This window comes from Rhineura floridana, chromosome 1 (assembly GCF_030035675.1).
Source record: "Rhineura floridana isolate rRhiFlo1 chromosome 1, rRhiFlo1.hap2, whole genome shotgun sequence".
Taxonomy (NCBI): Eukaryota; Metazoa; Chordata; class Lepidosauria; order Squamata; family Rhineuridae; genus Rhineura; species Rhineura floridana.
In genome coordinates, this window is record NC_084480.1 from 109,177,290 (window position 1) to 109,204,215 (window position 26,926).

General features: G+C 41.4%; 1 protein-coding gene across 7 annotated transcripts in view; it reads right to left on the reverse strand.

Moving 5' to 3' along the window:
• Positions 1–26,926, reverse strand: part of RFX3 (regulatory factor X3) — a 220,961-nt gene that overhangs the window by 88,380 nt on the left and 105,655 nt on the right. For 6 of the 7 annotated variants that reach the window (XM_061629144.1, XM_061629118.1, XM_061629109.1 and 3 more), the window contains exons 3-4: positions 9,291–9,388; positions 5,788–6,046 (exon numbers count right to left, since the gene is read on the reverse strand). In XM_061629144.1, coding sequence (XP_061485128.1) covers positions 5,788–6,046; positions 9,291–9,388 — 357 coding nt within the window. The remainder of the gene's footprint in view (positions 1–5,787; positions 6,047–9,290; positions 9,389–26,926) is intronic. The other variant, XM_061629136.1, reaches the window with a different exon arrangement.

A 26,926-nucleotide genomic window follows, 5' to 3' on the forward strand; every position in this document is an offset into this window, starting at 1 on the left:
CTTTGAAGTGATTTTCTTTTAAGACGTTCCTCAAAAATTTCAGACACCAAGCTGTTCAACTATTAATTCCACAAAACAGTAGGACATACACCTTGATTCAAGGTCCTTTCATGCCTGGAAATTCTTGTAAGTAGTGTTGGTACAGTACATGACACTCAAGGTTACGCTAATCCTATTGGCTGAAGCTAAGGGAACAAGAACTTCAACCTAGCTTTGAAACATAATTTTCCTCTCCTTTCCCCTCTTATCACATCAGAGAAAGGAAACCAAGATGAAGCACTCAGTCCATCTGGCTCCAGAAAGGAGAAGTGGATAGCAAGGAGGCAGTGACAGAAGCAAACATGGTTCTGTTTCCCTCTCACTTCCACCATGGACACCACAACATCTCAAAAATCCGAGCTCCCATAGTTAAAGAAGGAGACAGTGACAAGAGATGACTGTGAAAGAAGAGATGGAAGTTGGTGTCTCTCTCATATTAAATCAATGCAATAATTAAGAGCACTATTAAATGTTTGGCTCCTCCTCTCCCAGAACTGCCATCTATTAGCAGCCACTCCTAGCTGCAGCAAAGGAAGAGGTGAGGCAGCAGCAAGGCGCAGCCCATCAGTTTAGTTGGAGCTAAATGCCATTTGGCTCCTCCCCTCCCATAACTAGGAAAGAGGAGGAGAGACCATAGCACAGTGGCAGAGCACATGCTTTGCATAATGAAAACTCCAGGTTCAATCTCCGGCATCTCCAGTTATAAGGATCAGGTAGGAGGTGATGTGACAGATTCTGTTGGAACCCTAGAGAGCCACAATCAGACAATACTTGGCCAGATGGACAAATTACTATAAGGCAGCCTCCTATCTATCTCCCTCAGTGGCTATTCCATCTGGTCACTGAACTTTTATGTAAATTTATAAAAAAAATCAAGTTGCTTTGTTTTCTTGTTTGCTCCTCATCCTTTTATATAATGTCTATTATGCTTAGAATCTATGCATGCAGGAACTGTGTTGTTGTTAATCTTTATACAGTACCAGGAAAAGTTTAGGTGCTTTATAAATTAATGGATAACAACAATAAATGCTTGTAGGGCCCTATGCTTGAAAACAATAATGGGTACCCAAATTAGAACTTTTGCCATTACTGAACACATGGCATGCTATTGTATAAACTGGACTGAAGTTGTTGGTTTAAATAAAACCACATATTTTTCGTAATTTAATGCAGTTTATGCTATGTGAAGCTGATGAAAAAGCAGAGTGGCAAGAATTAAAATCAAATTGTTGGTAGAAATAAGAAAACTTAACAAGGAAGCCAGACCTTAAAGATCTTAAAAGAAAACTGTAGGCAGTGAGGCTTTTAACATTTTTTCAGCTTGCCAATTTTTAAAACTCCTTTAATATTAATTTTCAGCAAAATTAATACCTAAACAACTAATAAGCATTGGTTTCCAATTTCACTGCAATCTCTTGCAGTAATGAAATCAGAAAAAAATAACATCAATTAGAAAAAAGGTCAGAAGTAAAATAAGCACTAGAGCTATCTGTGGTACAACCAACTCTACAGGCAAAAAAGTGAAAAGAAAAATGTCAAGGAGGTGACTGTTTGGTATTAACCACCAGTTTGACTGGCCATGTTTGATTTTAGTTCAGACTTATCAGCCCTAGGTAAGGGCATGCCACTGGCAAATACTTTTATTGCTCTGGCAAGAACATGGAGAGCCCCTGACCCTTTTCTATGCCTGAAGAAGCATAAGGACCTTCTTTGATGCTAAGCTGACCTCAGAAGCACAGGAGAGTGGCAGGGACTCTTCCTGATATTGCACTGAACTTTGGGAGACACTTAAAACACTAATCACACTTCTTGCTGTTTTCTGAGTGTAATGGCTTAGCACAATGGGGATGCATTCCCATCCATACCCTCAGCTGTGGAAGAAAGCATGGGCTCAGCCTCCACAGTTGTGCTTGGTCTTGCGCTCAACATAATGGCAGAAGCCGCTGTCTCCCCCCCCCCCCCAGAGAGAGAGAGAGAGAGAGAGAGGGGTGGGGGAAGAGGTGTCTGGGTGAAAACAGGGCTGGTTACCAACAAGTTTTGTTGACCTCTGGCCCTCAGAAATGAAAAATTACTAAGTTAACGTTTTATACAATATACACAAAAGGGAAAAGACTTTTAGTAAAATGTCAGCTTGTGTAATTGTTTGTCAATATTCACACAGAATGCTTGAAATAGCAAAAGGTCACTAACAACCTCTTACTCACTTGAATCCTTGATTAGTTTTTGTGATCAATAGTAATCAACAGAGAAGCAAGCTGAAATGATTAAAAAAGCCCCCCCCCCCCCGCGATAAATATGGACTCTTGTCAAGTCTTTTTCAAATCTGTGATCACCGGGTGATATCCAGTGATGATGTCTGCTGATAGAAGAGAATGTGTTAGCAGAACAGGGAGTAAAGCAAATTTCTGCGAGTCCACCTAAATCTGCTCCAGTGTTCCCCAATTTCCGGGGAAGGAGGAGTAAGCAGATTCCCTTCCATTAGTGGACAGTTAGCATTGAATATCACCCATTATCTCAGGAATACAAATGAAGTGAAGCATTTATTAAAAGCTCATAATGTTTTTGAGAGTGATCAAAGTCAACAGGGGAATCTTAACTAATATTCTGAAATTCCTTGCCAATGTTAAACAAGGTGTATTTATTCAGGAGAGTGTTTTTGAATCAACCACCAAAGCAAAATCTAGTGTAACCTCCATATTGTACTTTTAACACCGTTTAACAATTATGATCTGCAATGCTAAGAAAACCAACTGAATATAAATCCATTTCCATGTGAAAATAATTCTATTTTGGTTCTCAGTGACAAAATGTAATAAAAAGACAGTAATGAATTCAAACATCTAATTTCAACACAAGCCTTGTCTTTCATACTGATTGCCACATACTTCTATGTATAAATCAACAGCTTTTTCCATTTTGTAACGATCTGATGCACTGGGATTTTTAAATAATGAACTTGTGATAAGTGACAAAAATGCTGTCATCCATTGCCAAATATAATACTGATGTCATCAAGTAGCTGGTGAAATTGGGATATAAAGAGCTTGGCAGATTTTTTCCCTTTGTAAATGCATTATAACACACATACCAGAGTAACCTTATATGTCACGTGGCTAAAATAAAACACTCAAAGAACTTCTGCTGGAGTCTTGAAACAGTTTATTTTCCGCTACATCATTGCTTGTCATAATGGGGGGGGGGTTGTTTTTTTTGCTAATGCAAAAATAATAAGAGTACAGCAATTATGCAGTTCAAAATAGACAGTAAATCACATTGTAGAACAAATCTAAAATTTGAATTTACCAATCACTCTTTTGTCTTTTGCTATTTTAACACCAATTAGTCATAATATTAAAAAGCACACAAGCTGCTTGGAAGTTTTTTGTTTTAGGCTCCTCAGTTTTTTAAACTCTCTTTTTTAATTTGCCAAAACAGATGGTACATGAAACAATTATGGATACTGCCATGTATGGCATCAGCAATTGATAAATATACTCTATAAGCCTTAAAATGTAAGATTTTTTTTTAAAGCTGACGTTTGTTTTTTTTAAGAATCAGCCATTCTAGCTGCAACTGTTATAAAGAGGGAGAGCCAGGTACCTACAATTTATACTTACTAAACTTTAGCACAGTTTTTTTAAAAAAACTAAACCAATTATGAAACAAACCCCTTTAAATTTTAAAAAATAAATCTGAAATGTATGCAATTTCCTGGCTTGAACTTTGCGTCTCCTAACCTAGATCCAAAGATCCCTAAGCATGCACCCAGGATTTACAATCTAAACTTTACATAATTACACTATGCCTTCTGCAATTTCCCCTTTCAACTACTACTTCTTGTATTCTGTTGGATGCCACTCAGAAAGATCCTCTGACTTTAAGGAGTGGCTTTCAGGCAGGGAAAACAGAGAAAACAGGGAGACTCAGAAACATTTGTTTACACGCAAAAACTCTGTACATGTTTTTCTGGGTCCCATTCCTAATGTTTAATATTTCTTTCATTAATCCCATAACACAATTCAGTCAGGTTTTTTCCCTTCTTTCTCCACAACCTGTGTTTTAAATGGCTCCTACAAAAAGCTCTGTTTTTTCCAGCTTCTTTCTACTCAATTTTTCATCTACTCTACACCATTTTACTTTTGAATCTCAAGAATAGGAGTGGGGAACCTGTGGCCCTCCAGATGTTTGTGGACTAAAACTCTCATCAACCCTGACTATTAGCCATGCTGGTTGGAATTGACATAAGCTGGAGTCCAATAACACCTAGAGAGCCACAGGTTCTCCACCTCTGCTCTAAAACCATGATAGAATCGCTTGGTTTAGATGCAATGCTAAACCATGGTTTGTTAAGCATAACACTGTTTTGTTTGTATATCTTAACTTGACCAGACTCACTAATCATGGCTACGCAAACTCCCCTGGTACACTTTGTGGGAGATTTGGATCACCAAAGCTGTGGGTAGGCAGGGGTGAGGAGACTTTCCAAGCAAGTGTTGGGTGGCTGAATGCGCAATTGCAATGTTTAATGTATCTCTTTGCCACTGATCATCTTTGAGAAAAGCAAAATGCACCCTGGGTGTGCAGACAGGTCTTCCAGTAGGAAGGACTTTTCTTCAGAAGGATTGGTAGAAAACAGCTGAAGAGGCCACCAACCCTTCATGGGGAAGGGAAAGACACCTTAGTGTCCATCTTAGTATTTTGTTGTTTAGAGGCTTGCTGGAGAGGTTGAAGATCTCCAAGCAGAGTGTTTATTTTCACAGCCCAGTTTCTGCAGCCAACCAATTGTAAGAAAGCTGGTGATACAGGGATGTTTTGCCAATGTTCAGGTGCCACAAAGGGCTTCTGTACAGCAGCAAGGAATTTGCTGAGAAGGTGGAGAAACAACAAACTAACATTAGGCAAAACAAACCACGATTTGTTTGAACATCTGCAAGCTGAATCTTGGTCTATTCAACAAACCATCATTAAAACAAACTATGGTTTACTATTACATGCAGACCAGACCACTAACTGTTTGCACAGCAACTATTTATATTAACCTGGAATAGTTTTTTTAAAAAAAAACTAGGTTCGCAAATGTTGGGTTCAAATGCATTTATCTGCCATACAGCAGCTTTACATGCAGTTGCTAATCTCTGTGATACATACCTTTAATGCAATAAAACGCTTGCTTACATTTAAGCTGCAACTATGATTTTACCCATAATTCTTGTAGCTACTATTAATAATAAGAAAACTAAAATATAAATGAGAATCATTTGGAGAGACTACCAAGAGCTACCCATACAGAAGACAATGAATCCGGAATGAAAAAGAACCCAGGGACAGAAGTTGTGATACTGTCATTCTATTTAACTGAACTTCACAATTATATTTATTTATTTTGGGGAAAATGCACTAAAAAAAGAAGTTTTGAGAGGAAACCAACTGAAAGCTTGGATCTATCCTAATAAACCTGAGTAATACCAAAAAAGAGAATGAGACTCATACTTTTCTTTTTGCACACACTGGGTATAAATTATTTGGGGCAAAATCCAGAGTCCTGTTGCTGAGTAGCTTTTATTCATTTCAAGGTCCTTGTGAAAGCTATAATGAAATGAATAGAGGTTGCATGGCAACAGTGCTAGGTAGACTGTGCCTTTATTATGCAGATCTAGAATTTCTGTTACTGAAAACAAACATAAAGGAAATACATAATGAGGACCAAGCATCTAGCTAAAAAGATACATAACAATCTGAACTACTTACTGTAGCTGGGGAAGCTCGTGTTGTGTGAGTCACTGAATGGCCAGAGTTTTCCATTGAATTGCCAATCAGGTAGGTACCTCCAGTGCTGCTGATAAGCTGACCTCCAGTGACACCCATCTGAATGCCTCCAGTGCCCACCATACTGTGAGAAGAGACAACTGTTGTCACCTGTGCAGAACTTCCTTGGGTATCAAAGTAATTCCCTCCAGTGTTTTGGCTGTACATCTGAGTTTCTGTGTAAGGATACGTTGTTGTTCGTCTTAAGGGAGAGAAAATAAAATAAAATGGTGTTTATATGTGTCCCTTTAGTAGAAGAAGACAACAGTTTCATTGTGGAGTTGATTGTACAATGGCTGCCATCAAATTAGTCATTATTTAGTATTTCTTACAGCATTTTGTATAGCACAAAGTACTTTAAATTTATTATCTTATAATCGAAGATGAATTTTCTTTTCCTCAAGCAGCTATCAACTATTTACTACAAAAGTAGCAATGAATTAAAAGCAGACTGTTATTCCCAATATGTTAGGACATGGCACACCCCTTTTTAACAGAAAAAAGTAACAAATATGTAACTATAATGCCCCCAGTTCCAGATTCTCAATCTCAGTGAAGTCATCCCCAAGAACTTTGAGCTCAGAATACCAAATATTAATTCACAGTAGATAGTAAAACACACTTATTGGCAAGAAAGATTATTTAGTTTAAGGGTTGAAAGCTTGATCAAGCACTGAAAGTATATTGTATATGTTTGCTAATATGTATTCAAATGTCTATGTGAAATCATGAGAGAGATACAGTAACAACTTTGCACAATAAATGAAAGCTGGGGTTCTCCAGATTTTAACATGTCCCATGGAACGCACAAGCAAGGTATGTAGTAACTGGACTCTGTGTGTGTGCGTTTCTATGTATATAACTGTGTATACACAGTTACCATTTTTATTTGCTCAAGATCTTTTGTGTCTGACATTTCCCCACAGAAAAAAAATCAGGCAGAAGTAATACCTGATAAAAGAGAACGCACTGAAATGGTAAATCTTTTATATTTTCTGATGTTTCAAGGGTGGTATGAACATGGCACACACCCACACATTGATTTATACCCAGCTGACTCTATAAGGTTCTATGTAAATGTCACGACAATGATCTGTCCCCTTTTATAAATTAGTACTTCTGCCATCTCATCTTGCCTCAGCATGTACCTCAGCTGAATGTAACCCTGAATTTTCTTTCATAAATTCAGTCAATAGGTTTTCTTTACCTCTAACACACTGATTTTTCTGTGTGAAAGTTGCTTTTAGTTTTAGAACTATTTTACAGATACATTTCACTCCACCAAGAAAAGGTTTGTCCTTGCAATTAATTTTTTCTACTAATTTAAGTGTTCTTTTATAGCAGTCTAATTGCTATATAAAAATTTGAACCTACAGAACCTCAAACACTAGCTAAGATTACTGTGGGGAAAGTATACAAGTTATCTTAATTATAAATTCTTATAATTAAAATTTCTTAATTATAAATTAAGAAAGTTGCTCATACCCATCAGTACTTCTGAGAAATTAAACAAGATTTTATACCTTTTTGTTAGGCTATCTACTTTTTAAAATTATTTATTCCTGCAGAGCACAGTGACTGAAAACATTAACCACAATACAGGGAAGAGATGCTACAAGTGTCAGTCTTTCCAACTGGTAGTTCTGGAAAAGGAATATCATCAGCATGTTTCTGTGTTGTGGCTGTTATTCATAGACAATATACTTGGAATTATTATGGAAAGGGAGAATGATAACGTGACACAACGCTCTAATTTTTGGAAGCGTCCCTATGTCCTTGATAATGTTTCATGTCCTATGTTTCACATGTCACACTAAGCCAAACCACAAATTAGTCCAAATATGTGAGCATGCAGGCTCCCAGAGAGGAGATCACATTCATCTTGCTCCTCCCTGGTTGTTCTGCTGCTGTGCTGAGCTAACTGATGGTTTCACTTAGTGTATTGCCCAAACCCACTCTCCCAGTCTTAAGGCTCTCCGAGACAAACCACGAACAGGACACCATAGGACAAACCTTGATTATAGCTTGTGGCTAATCTGGAGAAAGCAACACCATGAACCTGAGTATGGACAACACACTAAGCTGCTCAGCGCAGCACAGTAGCTGAACAACCAAGGAGGAGCAAAGTTACTGCATTCCCCTCTCCCAGAGCCTGCATGCTTGCGCATTCACAGTGATGTGCAAACCAGGCCAATATCCAGTTCTGCTCTTGGAAAACAGCTTTTTCACCACAATTAGAGAATGAACAAAGGCAGCTGGAAAGAGAGTTATAGAAGAAATGAGGATCATAATAGTCACAATATCAGAGACTTATAATTAATTAAAGGTATCTAACCCTACAAAACTGCTCTTCCATTCAAAATGATACTTATAATAATGCAGGGGCTAAATTGATCCATTTCTGTATGCACACTGCAGCTAGCACATCGGAGCCACATTTATCCAAAAGAAGCATATTATAATGGCACAGAACAGACAATACAGCCAAAAGATTAATCAAGTTAAAACTCTGCATTCTTTGTAACTCGTACCTCATAGATTAACATTATGTACATTGCAGATCTGGGAGATTTCACATAATATGACCAGAATACAGCTTCTACAAATTGCCAAATCCTCTTACAATATATTGTAATGATGTACACTCCACTGTAAAAACCCTGCTTGCTATCTCTTTTTTTTTAAAAAAAATCCTAGACTGCATAATTATCACATAGTCCCAAGACTGTGTAATTATCACATACTCCCATAATCAGAACTGTTCAGCTTATTTGTGGCATTAGCTTATTTGTGTTTCTAGTGCCGATTTAAAAAAAAAAAAGCCAACCAGGACTTTTATCTCAGCATGAACTTTACCTACACAATGTGACAAAGAAACAACTGCCACCTCCTCAAGATCCATGCCAACCATAGAATATCAATAACCACCGTAAGAAGTCAACAGTTTCAAAAAGAAAACAAAAGCAATTAAGGAGGTCAATAATCCTCACAATTGGTGAGGGCAGCTTCACATGTTCATTATCTTACATATTTTTAATCTACAAAAATTATACAGTCTGCATGCAAATTATCAATTATCACATAAGCACATTTTGGCTACATGTGCATACAATCAAGTACATGCATGTGTGATGATTACACATGATATACAGGATACATACTTTCCCTTACAAAATATAACCTATGAAGAGGCAGACTTGAAAAAGCAGATGGCAAGCAGAACAAAGTAGAAACCACAACTATGCATGGTGTTTAGAAACAAGAAGACCGAAGTAACAGTGAAGCATGCGTAGAGAGATAGATCATAATTGGATGGATGACAGTACAACATTTCAAGACAAAGGCCCAGCTTACACATAACATTAAATGAAATTGCACTATGATATGATTTACAGAAGTGTGTTTAACCAAATGTATTACTGGGATGTCAAAGATGATTATCTTACATAGCTCCATTTGTGTAGACTGTGTCACTTCCCTCCACATACTGCACCTGCGTTGGGTATACATGCTGAACCTGTTGTACAGTTTGCACTTGCTGAACCTGTAGATAAAACAGACATATAATGAGATAAATTTTCTACTTGGGCATTACGTACCGAATCTATACTGCTTCTAATTATTAGCTAGCAACAAACCACCAACAGTGTTGCATTTTATACAGATTAGAAATTAGACCTACAATATGGTGACTAAGCACTGGCTCACAAAGCATGCTTATTTTATTTATTTGTAGAATTTTAAGCCACTTTTCAGTAAGTGTCCACAAAACAACATGCAATATAACATTTAAAAGAGATTCAGCCTGTTATGCAAATGTACCTGTTGAATTATCAAGAAGTAACACAGCAATTTTAGTTTCATACCTGCTTTTTTCAAATGACAGGGGGAAAGAATATTTTGAACATTTTCGAGACTATGCCAAAACTGTCATGCCTGAACCGGTCGAAGTTAGATGCAGACATGAAAGTATGCTTTTCTTTAATATATTTAATGGAAAATTTCATCAGCTTACAGGTTACACATGGTTCAGCATCTTTACAAGGAATAGCCAGGCATGACTACACTGCACTAAGACATTGCCACAGCAATTAGACATGCCTCCTTACCAGCCTTAAGTAAGTACTTGTGCGAGAGAAATGTCACAGTTGGGAGCACATGCACATGCTCCTCAGAGGGACAGTGGGAACCCTTTGAGCTTGCTGGCACCACAGCCTACATGTTCAAGGTGAGGGCAGCTGGACCACTTAAGCAAGGTTGTCCTCTTCAGGAGGAGGGGTGTGTGGCGTTAGCAGCAGGGTGAGCGAGGAAGGGGAGGTGAAGGAAAGGTGGAGAAACAACTTTCTGAACAAGCAGCGTCTCATCAGTGGTAATCAGATCTACAAGGGTGGAGCTGTTACTGTCAGCAACACAGGAACCTTAAAGCTCAACTGCATCTGAATGCATGTAACCAGTCCAAGTCTGTCTTCTCCTCTTCGTCCTCATCTCTCCACGCCCTTTCCACAGGGCTCATGATAAAAACATTTGCTAAAATAATAATGTAAACCTAAACTATAGGCTGTGATTTGACATGATGAACTAAGGTTCATTGTTATGGGAATGAGTTTAGGCAAGCCTTGCAGTCATGTATTCTTCCCTCTCTTTTTATCTTCTGGCCACAAGGAGATCAGAGCCTTTCACTTCCCTTTTTGACTAACCAGTTTTGCATTAAACCCAAACCCAGACAAGCTGTGGTTAGTCTTAACTATGGCTTGCTGAAGCAAGGCAACTTCATACGTTGGTTTATGAGGCTTGCTTGCTTCAATAAACCAAAGTATAACCAGAGTTTATGACTCAGATGCAACACCAAACTGTTGTTAATCAAAAAACAAAATGAAAGCTTCCAATCTCCTCCCCATGGCTGTGATTGGGGGGGAAACTATAATGTGTTGTATTTCACAATAAACACATCTTGTTTCTTTATCAATAAGAATAGTATACTTTAATCACCATTCCATAGGGCACAGTCTTTACATATGCTTATGCTGTGCTTCACCCATCTCAACTGAACTCCAACTGCACTTAACTGACAATTCCAAGACCTTAAAGAGATATTACAGCACATCTCTGTTCTGTAACAATAAAACAAATAAAACAAATAAACCAATACAGCAACAATAAACCAAATACAGAGATATTACAGCACATCTCTTCTGTAACAATAACAATAACATTAACACACATAATCCTTATATTTCAATGGAGGACTAATAGTCCTACCTCTAGATGTGACATATACATCAGGTTTATTTTCAAAATGAGAAACACTGACTTCTTTATTTATTATATCATCATTTACAGCAACAGTATCATTATCACAGAACTGATCTATTTGCCCTCCAGACTCATTTTGCCTTACATCATCTATCTTATTATAAGTGTCAGGTGGTTGTTGTTGAAACCTCAAATGGCGCCTATTGCGACAATACTGCTGACCATTTGATACTACTACTTGATATGAGCGTGGCTGTGTACACTTTTCCATAACTGTAGCAGGAAGCCAGCCTTCATTAGACTGAATAAATACTGAATCACCTTTGTGTAAATCCTTTAGTGGTTTCGCTGTACGATCATAAAAATATTTTTGCTTATTTTGTATTTCTTGCAGATCTCTGTGCACACCAGTGGGTATTTTAGGATACAACAAAGCATCTGTTATTGGAAGTGTACTCCTAAGCATTCTGCCCACTAACATTTGAGCAGGCGAATATAACATTCCTGTAACTGGGGTATTACGATATTCCAGTAATGCCAAATGTGTATCTACAACTGAATCCTCTGTTTTCCTAATAAGTTGTTTAATTGACTGAATAGCTCTTTCCACCATTCCATTAGACTGTGGATATCCCGGACTGCTAAAACACTGTTCAAATCCCCACTCATAAGCAAACTGCTGAAACTCTCTACTAGAAAAAGGCATGTTATCACTCACAACCATGCTCGGAATTCCGTGACGAGCAAAAATAGTTTTCAGTTTAACAATCACATTCTTGGCCATCTTGTCAGATAAACTTAATACTTCTGGATACTTTGAAAAATAATCTACTACAAGAAGGAAAGGAGAAGATTTATATTCAAAAATATCCACACCCACTTTCTGCCATGGTAACTTAGGAATTTCATGCGGCTTAAGTGGCTCTTTTTGATTACATGGAGCATAACGAGCACACACCAGACCATTTCCAATCTCCTTTTCAATATCATTGCACATGCCAGGCCAATACATCACAGATGCTGCCCTAGCTCTAGTTCTGTGAATACCTTGGTGAGATACATGAAGCTTTGAAAGAACACCTTGCCTCTGGGAAGCAGGGATAACTACTTTGTTTCCCAAGTAAATAATGCCATTATGATAGCGCAAATAGTCTTTAATATGCCAAAAAGACTTTGCAGCACTGGGAACATCCTTCAAATACTGAGGCCATCCATTTTTTATAAACACTGCCACTTCTTGAAGTTGGGAGTCATGCTTTGTAGCTTCTTGTATAATAGCCACCCCCTTTGGATGAATAACAAGTGTGCCCAATCCATGTACTACTCTCTCTCCCACCATAGAATCCTCAACATCTGTAAATACATCCACAGGAGCCCTAGATAACGTATAAGCAATATACATATGCTTACCTGGGATATATATCACATTAAGATCATACCGCTGAAGCTGTAATAACACGCGCTGCAAATGAGCAGGAGCACTACCAATTGACTTTTTAAAAATTATTTCTAAAGGCTTATGATCAGTATGAACTGAAACGACTTTACCAAATACATACTGATGAAACTTTCTCATTGCATATAACACCACAAGTAGCTCTTTCTCTATTTGAGCATAATTTTGTTCTGCTGAACTAAGTGACCTTGACGCATAACACACAGGTTTATTTCCTTGAAGCAAACATGCTCCAAGACCATCTTTTGATGCATCTGCTTGCACAGTAACTGGTTTGGTAATATCAAAATATTGCAGTACAGGTGCTTGACATAGTTGCATTTTAAGCGACTCAAAAGCTTTTTATGTTCAGGCATCCACTGAAATAAAATATCTTTTCTTAATAAATTACGCAAAGGTGCTGTCAGTTCTGCCTCACCCAGAATATATTTGGATAAATACTGCACAGACCCTAAAAATCTAAGAACACCTTGTTTATCTTGCGGACATTTCATCTCAGCAATAGCCTTCACTTTATCAAGGCCAGGACATACTCCTTGAGCAGTAACTATTTGACCCATGTACTTTACAGAGTCAACCTTAAATTGAATTTTATCCATATTAAACTTGATGTTTTTAGTACGTGCTGTATCCATAACTTGACAAAGAATCTGATCATGCTGCTCTGAGGTTGCTGCTGCAATAATCATATCATCAGCTATCATATAAACCCCTCTTATATGACCAAAAACTTCCTCATTTTTCTGTTGAAACACTTCACTACAAGACTTAAGCCCAAATGGCAAACGATTAAAACAATATCGTCCCCAAGGTGTATTAAATGTACATAACCGTGAAGAATGTGCATCTAGCTTGACTTGCCAATAACCATCCTTTTCATCTAAAATAGTAAAAGAACTTCATTCCTGCTAGACGGCTCAAAACATCCTCTGTTGTAGGAATTGTATAATGTTGTCGACGAACTGCTTTATTCAAATCCCGAGGATCAAGACATATTCGTAACTTTCCATTCTTCTTCTCTGTAATAACAAGACTACTGACCCACTCCGTAGGACCTATAACCCTGGATATCACTCCAGCATTTCTCATTTGTCCTAAAGTCTCTTTCAGTTTATTCAATATGGCAAAAGGAATTTTTCTACATCCATGAATAACAGGAGTCACAGTAGGATCAATATGTATATGGTGGATACCTTCAAATTCACCAAGCCCATCAAACACATCAGAATATTTCTCAAGTAGCTGTTCTTTCGTTAATGATTGAACTGTAGTCACATTATCAATTCGACGAACTAAATCCAGAGTTTCACAAGCTGCTCGTCCAAGCAATGGAAGAGAGGATCCATCTGTTACATAAAACATCAGCTTTGCTGCCCCTCTGGAAGTACGACAATCAAGAACAATAGCTCCCACAGGCTTTATACGAGTCCCACCATAAGACACAAGACAAACATCAGTTTTAAACAACACCTTTTTGTCTGGTAACTGATGAAATATTTGTATAGGCAAAACATTTGCTTCAGCTCCTGTATCCAACTTAAACCTTACTGAGAGTCCTTGCAGAACTATATCAACATACCATCCATTCACCAAATCTTCACCAGCTTCATGAGTTAATTCTCCTATAAACAAACTGTTTAAATCTAGCTCATGCATTGAATAATTCTGTTGCTCCTTTGTGGCACTGACTAAATTTGCATACTCTAGCAAAATGATTTTTCATATGACATTTATAACAGGTTTTTCCAAACGCTGGACAATTTCGAGGTGAATGCATAGTACCACAACAGGAGCATCTACTATATTTAATCTGCTCATATTTATCTTTAGATTGAAACTTATCAGATCCAAAAGCCTGTACTGGACTTTTTCCATGGGTTTTATCAATCACAGATACTGTATGTAGCTCTTGACCATCTCTTGAAGGAGTTGACATAGCTTGTAGTTGAACTCTTGTTATTTCCTCTAAACGACATATTTCAATCGCTTTCTCCAAAGTAAGTTCAGGTTCCGCAATCAATCTTTTCTTCAATTTTTCATCTTTAACACTGAACACTATCTTATCTCGTATCATATCATTAACTGTTGCACCAAACTCACACTTACTAGCCTTAAGCTTAAGCTCAGTCACAAACTGTTCACTAGTTTCTTGATATCTCTGAGAGTGGTTCCAAAAAGCATAGCGTTCAAATATCACATTTTTATGAGTACAATATATCCTAAATTGTTCAAGAACTTCCTCTATGTCTTGTGGCCCCTCTTCAGGTAAATCAAAAGTATTGTAAACTGCTAAAGCTTCCTCTCCAACACAATGTAATAAAATAGCAATTTGTCGATTCTTAGCAACATTATCAACTCCAGCTGCAGAAAGATATAAAATAAAAGCTTGCTCCCATCGCTTCCATGTCTCAGCCAGATTACCTTGTAATACCAGAGGAGGTGGGGGCCAGAATGAGTCCATTGTGGACTTCTGACACCATATAATGTGTTGTATTTCACAATAAACACATCTTGTTTCTTTATCAATAAGAATAGTATACTTTAATCACCATTCCATAGGGCACAGTCTTTACATATGCTTATGCTGTGCTTCACCCATCTCAACTGAACTCCAACTGCACTTAACTGACAATTCCAAGACCTTAAAGAGATATTACAGCACAGAAACTGTGAGCCTGAAGCTTGTCTATACTAATTCCTGTAACGATAAATCATAGTTTATTGTTATGTCTTATGCAGCCATATCTTAACCTCAGCCAAACTATGGTTTATAGTTGCTTCTCTGTTCAGAACAATTACTTAACCATGAGTTTTCTATTCAGACCTCATACCAAACAATAATTAGTGCAAGCCACAGCTTGTTTTCTGATTTCCCTTTCCTGGCCAATTTGGTTTGTGTCAAATAATAGTTAAAGTTCCTTAAGCATGGTTTGGTGCAAATCTGAACTGAATTCTTTGAAGAAATTTTGCCCTTTAATAATTGTCTATAATAATAATTTCCTTCAGGAACACTGCAGCTCTCTGGACAAATGCATGATATTCATAACTGGGTTATGAACTCCCCAAAACTTAATAAAAATGCAGTTTACACCATCATTTATCCTGGCTGTTCTACAGCATGATATCAAACAAAATTACTCTGGAATTCATATCCATATTTATATACCCTACAGATTTATATGTGAATATTGTCCTCAGAGATCATTATTATTCAGATGTTATCCTTAAAGATTATAGAATGAGTAAATATGAAGCAGGCCTGCCAACAATCTATTACTCATACTACTTTGGGGGCTGGCAGGGGGTAATGTGTATCCAGAGAATGAAAAATATTCTTAAGTGCTTTTCAATTATGTCTTTCCTGCTCTAATTGCTCTGTGTAAAAGTGTCAGCAGCATATTTAATCTCCTCTTCTTTTTTGCTATTAACTTTGTCCTGTAAAAGCCATCAATACAAATTATTCCTCTGATTCCCCACAAAAATCTTCACTTTAAAAACAAATCTCATACTTTCAGTGAAAAACTGAAGTCCTGTCATTCACTAACCTAGTTATTATATACAATGACCTCTGCAATCAGATCAATTTTTCCCATTATTTTCAACAATCCTGTGAAGTATTTCTATTATGAATATGCTGACAAACCTACATTAAGTACTTAAGAATCATCACAATGCACTTTCTGAAAACACCAGACCATTTTTCTTCTTGCATTTTTGATCTTCCAGAAACTATATGGTGTGTTCACTTGGGGCTCCTAGTAAGACTGTTTCATGTCCTCCCCCCTCCAGGTAATCTAAGACTTGCAACTAAGACTTGCAGCTCTCAGCCAAAGGCAGTCAGTCAGAGGGAGACAAGAAGAGTAGCCAGAGTATGAGATGCAGCAACAGAAGACAAGCCGGATCATCAGGAGAAAGGGGAGGGAGAGAGTGAAAACATCTGGTCTCCTGCTCCCAAGAAGCAGCCAACTCATTAACATCTTGAAGCTGGGAGGTAAGAAATATGGGAGTAGGAGAGGAGGGATTTGTAATACCTGCCCTCCCCATCCCACTTTACTGGCTTTGATTAACATCACCATAATAACGGTGGTCTCTCCGCTGGTAAGGGTGGTGGGGAGGGAGGCTGAGGCCACTACTCAGATCTTTGCACGTCAAACCAAGTGCAACCCCCCCACTCAGCCAGCCAGCATAATCTCCCTCACTTAACCACCTCCCAGACCCTGCCCTGCCACCAACTAAGGGACACTCACTAAAGCCAACATTTTCCCCTGAGATGCAAAAAAAGTTAAAATACTGCAAATGCAGCACAGTAGCCAGAGAGGGTGGTGGTGGCCACTTTGTGTGCCAAGTGCAAACACAGTATTTTCTCTGTCTCTCTCACACACACACACACATTGTCATCTTTCACCTCCACAGTTCTTTATCTCCATTCTGCTGCTGCCTCCTTCTCCTCCTTTATCCATGTTCTTGACCTCCGGATCCTTTTTCCCTCCACTCCATTCTTCACCACCACTACCCATTTTTTAAAATAATTGTTTTCTCCACTCCACCCTGTCTCACTCTCCGCCTCCTACCCATCCACAGAGGAAAGAGTGACACTGCACAGAAGCCCAGTTTGAGGCACATGATTTTCATCCACAAATAAGAGGAGCAGAAGACTTCCCCTGCTTCCCCCCCAAGTAATGCCCAAAAGTAATTCTGGAAACGTTACAATTACTCCACAAAAGTAGTAAAATTACTCCTAGTTCTATTGCAATCAAAATGTAAAGGAATTACCCACTCGTTACTCAAAAAAAGTAATGCATTACAACTAGTTACTTTCAAGCTCTGTCTTTTGCGGACAGCATTATGCAGCAGCTGCCTTGTCCAGCTGTGGATCAGCCAGTAGTTTCTTTGGTTTCTTCCACTGTCATTCCCTTGGAAGGGGAGGACTGGCCTAAGGATCCTTGACATAAGAGGGTCAAGAGATCTTTACACTGCAGCTTTGAGGTGGACATGGTCACCTTTCAGGCTTCCATCATTTCATACATTTTCTCTAGAGCAACTTTCATTTGGGCTGAGGAAAGTGGTTCCGGGAAAGACATACCCAAGGCCATTAATCTCAAGGAAAAGGCCTATGATTCTGCTCTGGCAGCTAGCTCATCCCTAGATGCCCTGCAGTTTGTGTCTTGCTCCATGGTGGCTCACCACAATATTTGGCACACTACAATATTTGGCTCAGGTAATGGGAGATTGATCTGGGGTCCCAACTTAAATTGATGAGCCTTCCATTTGTTAGTACCAAACTCTTTGATGAACCCCTTGAGGTTCATTTGGTTGAAACAAATGACAAAAAGAGGGCTCTTTCTTTTTGCTCTGAAAGAGGGGTGTAAGGGACAGCAGAATAGGTCCTTTAGTCCAACAAACCCTTCTACACATCAACATAAAAGTGGCTCTACACCATCGCTAGACCAACAGGAGGTGACTTCCATCCCTCCTAGTCCTCCAAGGGAACCAAGAATCCTGCCTCAGCCTGACATTCATCAGATTCAAGGTGCAATTCTGGTGGGCGCCAGCTGCATTACACTGCACACAGGTGGTCCAGCATCACTTCAGACAAGTGGGTGCTGGACACTGTGTCCACAGGATACATACTGGAATTCACTCAGACTCCATTGGACAAGTACATCCCAACCACTCATTCTCAAAGACCTGACAAATATTGAAATTTCAAGAAGACTATCCATCATCTAGAGAGCCAGTGTGGTGTAGTGGTTTGAGTGCTGGACTACGACCTGGGAGACCAGGGTTCGAATCCCCACACAGCCATGAAGCTCACTGGGTGACCTTGGGCCAGTCACTGCCTCTCAGCCTCAGAGGAAGGCAATGGTAAACCCCCTCTGAATACAGCTTACCATGAAAACCCTATTCATAGGGTTCCCATAAGTCGGGATCGACTTGAAGGCACTCCATTTCCATTTCCATCCATCATCTTCTCACTATCTGAGCCTGTACCGCTCTCACAACAGAGGTCTGGGGTCTATTTAATCTCTTTCATAGTGCCGTAAAAGAATGGAGACATCAGAGCCACCTTGAATCTGAAATGTCTCAACAAAAGTGAAGCCAGGAAGAGGTTCAAGATGGAACCCTTAAGGCCTATTGTTATGACACTAAGAAGATGGGATTGGATGGCCTTGACAGACCTCTTGGAGGCATATCTGCACATCTCCATTCACATGTCTCAGCAGCACTTTCTTGGATTTGTGTACAGCAATATTCATTTTCAGTATTTGGCTCTCCTGTTTGGCCTTTCCTTGGCCCCCAGTTTTTTTCCAAGGCCCTGGTGGTGTATCTCCACTCAAGAGGGAACTGTCTTCATCCGTACCTGGACAACATTCTGGTATGTGACCCATCCTGAAAAAGGTATCTCCAGGATATGAGGACCACCCTTCAGTGTCTCAAGGATCTGGGCTTTGTTGTGAACTGATAAAAGAGCTCACTGATTCCCACAGAGCAAGTTACATACATGGGTGGGGGGTAGATAGACACCAACTGTCACAACCTTACACTGTGGGGATAGTATCATTCCAGGTTCCTTCAACAGTTGCTGTTAACCTTCCAGAACAGACCGTTGTTGTCACCTGAAAGGTGGTTTTCCCAGGTATCATGCCATCACATGGGTTATAGCGCCACCTAGTTTCCAAAGGCAAGAATGCAAAGGAGTCAAGACCTTCACTGCTCCTTCCGATCCTACTTCACTTCATTTGAGATAAGGATGAAGTAAGACGTCTTGACTGCTGTCGCATACAGAACAGCAAGGACAAGGTCAATGGCATAAACAAAGGAGCAGCAACAACCAGAACACATACACAAAGGTCTTGACTCATTAACACATTATAAACATAGTTGAACTAAAGGAACCTTACCATGAAATACGTGTATGAAAAAGTGATACAAAATAATACACCCAGGCAGTCTCCATCAGGGAGGGCCGTGATGGCATCCTATGTGGGGAAACCACCTTTCACATGAGACAAACGGTCCATTTTCCCCAGGTAGCATGCCATCACATGGGATGTACCAAAGCAGCCCTAGTAGGGAGGAGCTATCCACTGACTAAACATGAGAAACAACCTGTTGCAGAACATGACTCCCAAATAAAACATGAGAAGAGGCATAGCAGCCAATCTTAATGAATGAGTCTGGAGTACCTAATGAATGAGTCTGGAGCAGACCACGCTGCTGCCCTGCAAAGGTCTGCAAGAGGTGCATTAGTAACACATGCATCCATGGTGACTGCAGACCTAGTAGGGTGTGCCATGATATTGACTCACAGGCCAGGGCAATGCAGGCGCACAACAAACAAGGTAAGATGGATTTTGCCACTTTCTTCCCCAGGGTCCTGGGATGAAAGGATACACAGATTCAATCAGCCGTATGTCTTGGGTACGGCAAAGGTAGACCTTGAGGGCTCTGCAAATGTCTAAAGAATGCCAGGCTTTGCAAGGCTTCTTCGAGCAGATAAGTGGGATTAAGACCAAAAGATAGGAGTACCATGTCCTTGTTACAACAAAACACAGAGCTTATGTTGGGTCAGGTGGATGGATCAGGACGTAAAACAACTGAGTCCTTATGAAATACTGCCTATGACAGTGCCCCCAGCTCTGACATCCATCTAGCCGAAGTGACAGCCACTAGAAAAGGGACCTTGAAAGACAGCATTCGAAGAAAGCATTCACAACGGCATGGTTCTGCAGGGCTCCAATGGGAGAGGGGCGCTGCAGTGCTTTCAGAACCTTATTGAAACTCCAAGATAGAAAATAATGACACAATGCTGGGGAGAATGAAGCAGCTCCCTTCAAACCATTTAACCAAAGGGTGAGAGCCCATGGGGATACTCAACGATTTAACAGAAAAACTGAAGAAACTGTAGGGGACTGGCAGTGCAAAGTGTTGGGCTTCAGTCCCATTTCAAAACTTGTGAAGGAACTGTAAGGTCTGTTGCACAGTGGCTCTGGAGGATTAGAGGTGACGGGAGACACACCAGCTGGAAAATGCAGGCCATGTGCTCTGGTAAATTTGATTAGTCAATGGCCTTCTATCTACCTACCTACCTACCTACCTACCTACCTATCGTATTTGTATACCGCCCCATAGCTGAAGCTCTCTGGACGGTTTACAGTAACTAAAAACATTAAAAACAAATATACAAGTTTAAAACACCTCTTTTAAAAACAATTCAAAACACACTTTAAAAAATTTAAAACAATTTTAAAAAACACATGCTAAAATGCCTTGGAGAAGAGGAAAGTCTTGACCTGGTGCAGAAAAGATAACAGTGATGGAGCCAGGCGCACCTCGTTAAGAAAATCATTCCATAATTTGGGGGCCACCACTGAGAAGGCCCTCTCCCTTGTTGCCAGACTCCCAGCTTCCCTACAAGTAGGCACCTGGAGGAGGGCCTTGGATGTTGAGCGTAGTGTACAAGTAGGTTCATATCGGGAGAGGCGTTCCATCAGGTATTGTGGTCCCAAGCCGTGTAAGGCTTTCTAGGTTAAAACCAGCACCTTGAATTGAGCTTGGAAACATACAGGCAGCCAATGCAAGCGGGACAGAATCGGTTTCATATGTTCGAACTGTCTGGTCCCTGTTACCAATCTGACCGCTGCATTTTGCACAACCTGCAGTTTCCGAACCGTCTTCAAAGGCAGCTCCAAGTACAGGGCATTGCAATAATCTAACTTGGAGGTTACCAGAGCATGGACAACTGAAGCCAGGTTATCCCTGTCCAGATAGGGACCTAGCTGGGCCACCAACCAAAGTTGGTAGAAGGCACTCCGTGCCACCGAGGCTACCTGAGCCTCAAGTGACAGAGATGGTTCTAGGAGAACCCCCAAGCTACGAACCTGCTCCTTCAGGGGGAGTGCAACCCCATCCAGGACAGGTTGGACATCCACCATTCGGTCAGAAGAACCACCCACTAGCAGCATCTCAGTCTTGTCTGGATTGAGCCTCAGTTTATTAGCCCTCATCCAGTCCATTGTCGCAGCCAGGCACCAGTTCAGCACATTGACAGCCTCACCTGAAGAAGATGAAAGAGCTGCATGTCATCAGCATACTGATGGCAACGCACTCCAAAGCTACGGATGACCAAGCCCAATGGTTTCATGTAGATGTTGAACAGCATGGGGGACAGAACTGACCCCTGTGGATTCCCATACTGGAGAATCCAGGGTGCCGAGCAATGTTCCCCAAGCACCACCTTCTGGAGGCGACCTGTCAAGTAGGAGCGGAACCACCGCAGTGCAGTCCCTCCCACTCCCAACTCAGCCAGTCTTCCCAGACGGATATCATGGTCGATGGTATCAAAAGCAGCAGAGAGATCAAGGAGAATCAACAGAGTCACACTCCCCCTGTCTCTCTCCCGACAAAGGTCATCATACAGTGCAACCAAGGCTGTTTCTGTGCCAAAACCAGGCCTGAAACCCGACTGAAATGGATCCACATAACTGGTCTTATCCAAGAGTGTCTGGAGCTGGCCCGCAGCCACTCATTCAAGGACCTTGCCCAGGAATGGAACATTTGCTACCGACCTATAGTTATTAAGATTTTCTGGGTCCAAGGAGGGTCTCTTGAGGAGTGGTCTCACTACTGCCTCTTTCAGGCAGCCAGGGACCACCCCCTCCTGCAGAGAGGCATTAATCACTTCCCTGGCCCAGCCGGCTGTTCCATTCCTGCTAGCTTTTATTAGCCAAGAAGGGCAAGGATCCAGCACAGAAGTGGTTGCACGAACCTATCCAAGCACCTTGTCAACGTCCTCAAGCTGCACCAACTGAAACTCATCCAAGAAATCGGGACAAGGCTGTGGTCTGGATACCTCACTTGATTCACCTGCTATAACACTGGAGTCTAAGTCCTGGCAGATGCTAAAGATTTTTTCCTGGAAGTGCCTAGCAAATTCATTACAGCGGGCCTCAGATGGTTCTACCATGGGGGCCAGAGTGTAATAGCCCCCGGACAATTCTGAAGAGCTCCGCTGGGTGGCAGAGTGATGATTTGATAGTGGCAGCAAAATATTGTTTTTTTGCTGCCCTCACTGACCCTAAATACAGCTTACCATAGGCACTTACTAGCGTGTAACTGCATCCACCAGGAGTTTGTCTCCATCTGCACTCAAGCTGTCTTCGATATTGTTTCATCGCTCTCAGCTCTGGGGTATACCATGGAGCCTTACGAGCTCTACACAGGAGAGGGTGCTCAGGAAAAATCATGTCAACCACCTGGGTCATTTCTGTATTCCACAGTTCAGCTAGGGTTTCGACAGGAGCACCAGCCCTATCAGCCACATAACTCCCCAGAGCCCTTTGGAAACCATCTGGATCCATTAGTCTCTGGTGGCGGACGAACTTAATAGGTCCCCCACCCTTGCAGAGGGGAAAAGCCGCTGTAAGTCTAAACTTCAGCAAGCAGTGATCTGTCCGTGACAGAGGGACTGATGCAAGGCCCCCCACATTCAGATCACCAACACCATGTCCAGTTGCAAAAACCAAATCTAGAGTATGCCCTGCTACATGTGTTGGGCCAATGGTATATTGGGACAGTCCCATAGTTGTCATGGAGACCATGAAATCCTGAGCCACCCCGGATATGGTGGCCTCGGCATTTATGTTGACATCCCCCAGAACCAACAGTCTGGGGGATCTCAACAGTACACCCGAGACCATCTCCGTCAGCTCAGCTAGGGAGTCTGTTGGGCAGCAGGGTGGGCGGTACACCAACAGATTCCCCAGTCTGTCCCGCTGACCCAACATAAGGTGCAAACACTCCAGACCAGTAGTCACATGAACAGGGTGCTTGCAGAGGGAGATGGAGCTCCTATAGACCACAGCAAACCGCCCTCCCCGGCCCTCAGGTCTACCCTGATGCTGAACCAGGTACCCTGGCGGGCATAGCTGGAGACCATAACGGTATCAATAACCTCCTGCAATAGAGCTGTGCTGAGCAACTGTGTTCGCTCAAATGCCAAACTGTCAAGACTCATCCAGTGGGGATCCAGATGCCAGATCAGTTCCTGCGAGAGAAGATCCAGCTTTATTGGCAGCCTCCAAGGATCTGCAACTGACAAGGAGAGGAGATCTGAGAATCATGGCCAGCGTGGCTGGTACTGAGCTAGTAGAACCAATTAAACCCGCTTGTGTTGAAGCTTCCTCAGTGTTCTGCCTAGCAGCGGAACGGGAGGAGACGTGTATAGGAGGCCATCCAGACAAGGAATCAGGACAGCGTCTATGGACTCGGCCTTTGTCTCTAGATACCAAACAAAAAAACAAAACAAAAAACCTCAGGGAAGCTGAGTGTTGTGGCTCAGGGCAAACAGATCCACAGTCAGAGTGCCAAAGTGGTGTTGAAGAAGGAGAAACACTGCTGGAAGTAGCCTCCACTCCCCCGGAATCACTTGCTGCCTGTTGAGCCAATCTGCAGTGACCTTCAGAACCCTGCTGAAGTATTCTGCCCTCAAGGACAGCAGGTGTCTCTCGGCCCAATAGAATATTAGCTGGCCTCCGCCTGAAGAGTTTGAGCCCTGGTGCCCCCTTGCTGGTTCAAATGTAGTTTTCACACAGGTACTGTCTTGGCTGGAAGTGGCAAAGGGCCAGATGGACTGCCCTCAACTCCAACCAGTTTGCCTCAAGTCCAATTACACAAATTGAACAGTGAAGTAAGTCTTACCAAAGGTTAAATGTTTTGATAAATGTAACACGCAATTTCAAACTTATAAACCGCCCAGGGACCTACCGATGAAGGTCAGGACTTGACTGAATAAGCACCACCTTCCAGGAGAACTGCACCTCAGCACATATATGTCCATGTGAGTATATGTCAATGGTATGGTAATGGTGTGTGCCCATGCCCTTGAATCTAGTTACGCAAACTGAAAGAGCGAAATAAGCCTTACCAAGGCTACATGGAATTTGGAACTGACGTAAGTCACCCAGGAACCTGCTGGTGAAGGGCAAGACTTAACCGAACAACTAGCTTAATTTACGTTATCTTGCTAAGTAACATTTACTCAGGAGAATAGCCACAGAACCCTTAGAGCTTTCAAGGAAGTCCCTGGATAAATCCAAAAATTTACTCAAGACAGTTGTGAAGGGTTGCAACTGTTCAGAAAACCAAACTGGAGCTTTGCATTGATGCCCTAGAAATAGATAGGTCAGAAAACCTCATGAAACAGACAAAACTGTATCCTTAATTCACTTATCTTACTTATTAATGTTTTCCCATCAGGATGACAATAAGATCTCCGTAAGGAAATCACTGGATAAATTCAAAGGTTTACACAGACAGTTACGAAGGGCTGCCAAAAATTTACACAGACAGTGATGAAGGGCTGCAACTGTTCAGAGTAACAGACTAGAGCCTTGAGCTGAAGCTCATGCTGCAACTCGTATAGGTTCACTACACTAAGGCCCCCTAGAGGAGTCACCAGGTTATGAAGAGCTGTAAAAGTTTGCACAGACAATTATAAAAAGCTGCAAAAATTTACACCAACAGTTATGAAGGGCTGCAACTTTTCAGAGGGATAGACTGGAGCTTTGAGCAGAAGCTCCTGAGGCAGTTTATATATCCTCAGTACACTGAGGCCCCTAGGGGGGAAACCAGGTTATTCCACCATTCCCTCTGGAAATGGCCTGCTACTGTGCAGGCCTGGTGCTGTCTTTGAACTGAGGCTCATCTCATGAGGCAATTCATATGCCCTCACTACACTAACATCCCCTGGAGGAGCCACCAGGTTATTCTACTGTTGCCTTTAGAAATAACCTGCTACTATTCTGGCTTTGGGAGAATTGCAGCTTTGAGCTGAAGCTCATGGGGCAATCCATATGCCTTCACTACAGTGAGGCCCCCTAGAAGAGCCAACATATTATTCTACTATTGCCCCTGGCAACAGCCTGCTGCTGTTCAGGCCTAGAAAGAAAGGGAATTGGGTCTCTTAGATTGAAGCTGCAGTTCTGGTGCCTCCAATAAAAAAGGGGCAGAAGTACTTCTCAGCTGAGGACTCTGCCAGATCTCTGCCCAAAGGTTCTTAACCAAACGACTAGGCCCTTTTTACAGTCACTAGACAGACTATGACCAAGTAGGAAAAGAAATACCATAAAAATTGTGGAAAATTCCTCAGCTGAGGACTATACCATCTTTCTGAGTAGTAAGCTAGGCCCTTTCCCCAGGGTTCTGAGTGGAAAAGCTAAGCCCTTTCCACACTCACTGGACAGACTGATAAAGCGCTGCCCATTTTCTCTCCACCACAAGCAGCATCGACACAAAACATTGCTGCTTAGGTGCAATTTCTGAGGAGGAATACTTGGAAGGCCCAAGTTTGGCTGCCTTGCTTACCTTAGGGCCTGAGGTGACCAAGGTATCACCCACAGAATGAACAAAGCACACAAGGTGCAGCCCAAATTGCAGCTCAACATGCCTCCCAGTGGAATTCCTTCTGACATGGGCTGTGAGATAAATGGAACTGATGGCTGCTGAAATGGCTACTGCTGCATATCACTGCGATGCGCCTCAATAGTGATATCCATATTCACTAATAGGCAAAAAAACCTTGCAGTTTAAGAATGTACCTATAGCCCACAGATATTTCTATCAAACTTTAAAAAGCAGGGAAATTGGGCAGCTATAGTGAATGCACCAGGGGAGCAGGACACCTGACCTCTCTGAGATATAGGACTGCCCTACAAATTGGTCAAAATGCAAACGCCATTTGGGTTGGTCTTTCACAGTCCAATCCACTTGCTGTGTAGCTTGCAAGAATTTGGTAACATGTGCCTCTGAGCATATGGTGAGTGGTGGCAACACCTGCCATCTTCAAAGATAGAGAATTATGTTTTTGGATGTTTGTTGGTGTTGTTCTTACTTTGCTTCTTTCCTGTGTTACTAATGTTTCTACAGAGAATCTAAACTAGAAAATTTTATTTCCCTCATTATTCGTCCTAGAAATCTGTGTTAAATTTATTTTTATTAATTTCAAATCCTTTTTATTGGTCAGTGTCATATGATGGTGAAGACAGCATTTTTTGTGTGTGTTTCAAACTGGAGGTTATCTTCTATTTCTATTTTGGGTGCATTAACAATGGAATCTGAAACGGCAGTCTGATGTAAAATCAGACTGATTACAATACCACTTCCACCACCCTTCCCAGAGGGACTTCTGCCTGGCAGGACCAGGCCCCAGGTACCCAGCCAGCCAGGACTGATTCTTACCACCTGTCCCTCTTTGGAGGGATACATAAGCCGGCTGGCTGAGGTGGCCTGGGAGACCCAGGCCCTGCAGGAGAAAGAAAGCATCGCCCAAGGGAAGGAGAGGCTGCTGCTGCTGTGCTGCTGCTGCTGCGGGAC